This window comes from Salvia splendens, chromosome 13 (genome assembly GCF_004379255.2).
Source record: "Salvia splendens isolate huo1 chromosome 13, SspV2, whole genome shotgun sequence".
Taxonomy (NCBI): domain Eukaryota; kingdom Viridiplantae; phylum Streptophyta; class Magnoliopsida; order Lamiales; family Lamiaceae; genus Salvia; species Salvia splendens.
The window spans coordinates 26,373,422-26,377,145 of record NC_056044.1 but is presented as its reverse complement, the minus strand read 5'-3'; the positions used below and the strand labels follow the sequence as shown (position 1 = coordinate 26,377,145).

The following is a 3,724-nucleotide window of genomic DNA, read 5'->3' as shown; positions in this document are numbered from 1 at the left end:
ATTTCTTGCACCAATGATTTCGGCCAACGTGTCAAGGTTATATTAAGTATTGTAGTCTATAATTTAGTCTTAAACTTTTTCCTAGCATCAAGTGTAGTCAGTACTAGAAATCGATATCTTTCCGTTAATATCCTTTAGCACATGCATATTTGATAGTATTTCAAATGTTATGAACTTTTTATTTAGAAAAAACAGACTACATGAAAAGAACGCGCTTACATTTTGCTTAAAGTGTACGCCGCATTCCAGTTTGCACAATTTTAAACGTTTGGAACTTTTACTTTTTTTAGCTCTAAATTAGTAGTATTATAAATCAGTGAACCAATAATGAAAATTTAATCAATCAATCAAAGTAAATCGTAAATTAGGTAGAATTATTTTTATTAATAAATCAAATTGTTCAAGATAAACACCCTAAACGGAGTTTGTATATTAACATCTTCTTTCACATAAAAACACTCCTACAACAAAATAAATAGTAGTAATAACTTAGAATAAGGAAAATTCAACACATCTTCAATTTAATAAGCCCTTTTTTCTATATGAAATGTGAAAGAAGAGATCAGGTTTCCAAGTCACCTTTTTCCTTAAAATATTATGTGCAAATATTAATTGCAGGCATCCAAATTAGTATTCCATATTGGATGAGTCCCATCCTACGAAAATAAGAGTGGGGAATTAAAATAAAGTAATCAATTGTATATATTTTCATAATTTAATGTGAACATATCAGCCAAATAAAAGAATCAATTGTGTATATTTTCATAATTTAATGTGAACTTGTCATCCAAGTCCTTCTACAGATTACTTCTATTTCATATACTAGCTATATCAAAAACTTTTAATACAAAATTCGTCAAAAACTTTTAATACAAAATTCGTAAGTATAAGAGAAATAGAGAAAAAAATAGTTAAAATATTATTAATGAAGGTTAAAGCTCATCTCATTAAGAGAGAAATAAACCAATTAAAAATAAAAAGACTACTTTTTATTAATGGAACAAATTGGAAAAACATGACTGATGATTGTCTACAAAGTACTTAATTTATTGTAATTTACTTGTTAATCCCTAACTTTAGCCAAATTTTGATTTTTTGCATACCAGTTTTAAAAATGGTCTATAAATGATTAAACTATTGATTTGTTCCGATTTTTTTGCAGCTAAACTATAAATTTATACTAATTCCGCAATAAATCACGATTCCAACAATAACACACGTTTGACTTACTCGTATGGTACTGTCGAACGTCATCCAAAATGACGTCACAGTTTAGACAGTGAAACAATATGGTATTACTATTATAAATTAAAATTTATTGAATTATGATTTACTATATTAATATTATTAGAGTAAAAATCTAAATTACTTACAAGATACTTAGAACAAGCCAAAAATTTATAAACGAATTTTAAAACAGAAGAATTAAACAAAAGTTTATGAATTTACAACCAAATACCCCATTTATTTATTCTACTCCTAAAAGTCATGGGTATAAAGCGATTTAAAGACTCCGATTTATTAGTGACTAACAACACAACTAATTAGCACCCTATTCCCCAATAAAAAAAATCCAGTTAACACGGATTATTCATGACTTAGCAAAAGACTTAGACGTCTCAAGTAAGTAGTCATACTTGTTGATTGAAGAAAACTGGAACATAATAGTAATTGAGTTCAAGTTGCAGTTAACTGTCTTAAAATATTTTTCCTTTGTCATTTTTCCATCATTCTGCATCCCAACTGTCACGACTCATGCCCCCGTGAGAACATGCGACTCCACAAATCACGACCAAATTTACTTCTCTCATTCAAAGCCAGCCTTATAAATCACTTTCAATAGAGCCGCATTTTCTTACCAAAATTATGGCGATGGAGAATGTTGTGGAAGTACCTGAGTACTTCCTCTGCCCGATCTCACTCCAGATCATGAAGGACCCTGTCACGGTCGCCTCCGGCATCACCTACGACCGCCACAGCATCGAGCAGTGGCTTTTTACGAACCGCAACACCATCTGCCCCGTCACCAAACAGCCCCTCCCCCACCACCACTCCTCCTCCTCCTCCCTCACTCCTAACCACACTCTCCGCCGCCTCATCCATGCATGGCTCAACCCCAACACACCACTCACTAAAGCTACCCTCGCCAGTCTGATTAGGGGGCTCAGCGCCCCCGAATCAGAATCTCAGCTCCAGACCCTCCAGAAGCTGGAGGGCCTAGCGCTGGAGAGCGAGGAGAATAGGGCCTACATGGCCCAGGATGATGACCTGCCAAAAAAATTGATTCATTTTGTGGTCTCCTTCCGAAGAAACTCCGCCACCGTGGGGGCGGAGGAGGCTCTCCACATTTTATACATCCTCCGAGGAGGAGGCTCCGGTGCCGAAGCAAGGGTTTTGAAAATGGACAATGCGGTTTACTCCAACGACGAAATCATCAATTCGCTGATGTGGATTTTCGAGTGCGATCGCTTCAAGGATGACGAGGCGGTTAGGTCACACGCGGCGCACGCGCTTCGGGCTGCGGTGGAGAAGGGAGGGGCAGGGGTGCTGGGGAGGCTGAAGCCGGAGTTTTTCAAGACGGCGGCGCGTGGGCTGAGGGAGGGGGGAGCGTGGAGGCACGCGCTGCTTAGGGTGCTGCTGGAGGCGTGCCCGTGGGGGAGGAACCGGGCGATGATGGTGGAGTCGGGGACGGTGTTCGACCTGGTGGAGGTGGAGCTGAAGGGGCCCGGGGAGAAGAAGGCGACGGAGATGGTGCTGGGGATCATATACCACTTGTGCCTGTCTGCGGAGGGGAGGGCGCAGCTGCTGAGCCACGCGGCGGGGATCGCGGTGGTGACGAGGAGGATACTGCAGGTGTCGGTGGCGGCGGATGATCGGGCGGTGCTGATTTTGTGGCAGATAGCCAAGTATTCGGCGACGGAGGGAGTGCTGCAGGAGATGCTGAGGGTTGGGACGGTGAAGAATTTGTGCTTGGTGATGCTGGCGGATAGTGCTTCGTATTTGAAGGAGAAGGCGAGGAAGATATTGAGGATGCATTTTGATGCTTGGAAGGATTCGCCTTGCATTGAGATTGCTACCATAACTAGGTATACAAGGTGACTTAATTAATTGCTTTTTCTTTGGGGACGATTTAACCAGTCAAAATATAGGATTCAAACGTTGTTATATCAGTTTGGATTTAGATATGGGCTTCGTTTAGGTCGATCTTCATGCAATTTATCTTGGACATTTGTTTCTGCTTTCTTCTTTTTTTCTTCTTATACGTACTAAATATCTTAATCACAATTTGTAGCATTTTACCTCACACGTACGTGTGATTTAAGTTTGCGTGTTTAGATTTTTACAAGACTAATTATGAGTGTTAAAGTAGTATGATTAAAGCACAATAAGAAGCATATGCCATTTTATCATTTTATGGAAGAAGATCAAATGAGAATGGTCTATGATGGAAGATCTAGTGAGAATGAGATTATTACTCCGTGAGAGACTGAGTACATACGTAAATACACACTCCTTCTATCCGCTATCCGCTATTAGGAGTCTCATTTCTTGGCGGCACAAGTTTTAAGAAATGTTAAGAACAGTGAGTGGAAAAAAGTTAGTGGAATGTGAGTCCCACTTATAAATACTTCCTCCGTCCCATAAAAATAGGTCATATTTCATTTATCGTCCGTCCCATAAAAATAGTTCATATCCATTTATGGTAACATTTTTCTCATTCTTT

The 3,724-nt window shown here is 39.1% G+C and overlaps 1 protein-coding gene across 1 annotated transcript; it reads left to right on the top strand.

Annotated features, from left to right (window-relative positions):
• Positions 1–1,751: 1,751 nt before the first annotated feature.
• LOC121761403 (E3 ubiquitin-protein ligase PUB24-like) lies at positions 1,752–3,352 on the top strand. Its single transcript, XM_042157051.1, has one exon. It carries the CDS (start codon positions 1,867–1,869, stop codon positions 3,097–3,099), a length of 1,233 nt encoding a protein of 410 aa, XP_042012985.1. The 5' UTR covers positions 1,752–1,866; the 3' UTR covers positions 3,100–3,352.
• The last annotated feature ends 372 nt before the right edge of the window (positions 3,353–3,724 follow it).

Excerpts from the sequence above, each read along its gene's own strand:
- LOC121761403 (XM_042157051.1), top strand. The coding sequence starts at position 1,867 with ATGGCGATGGAGAATGTTGTGGAAGTACCTGAGTACTTCCTCTGCCCG.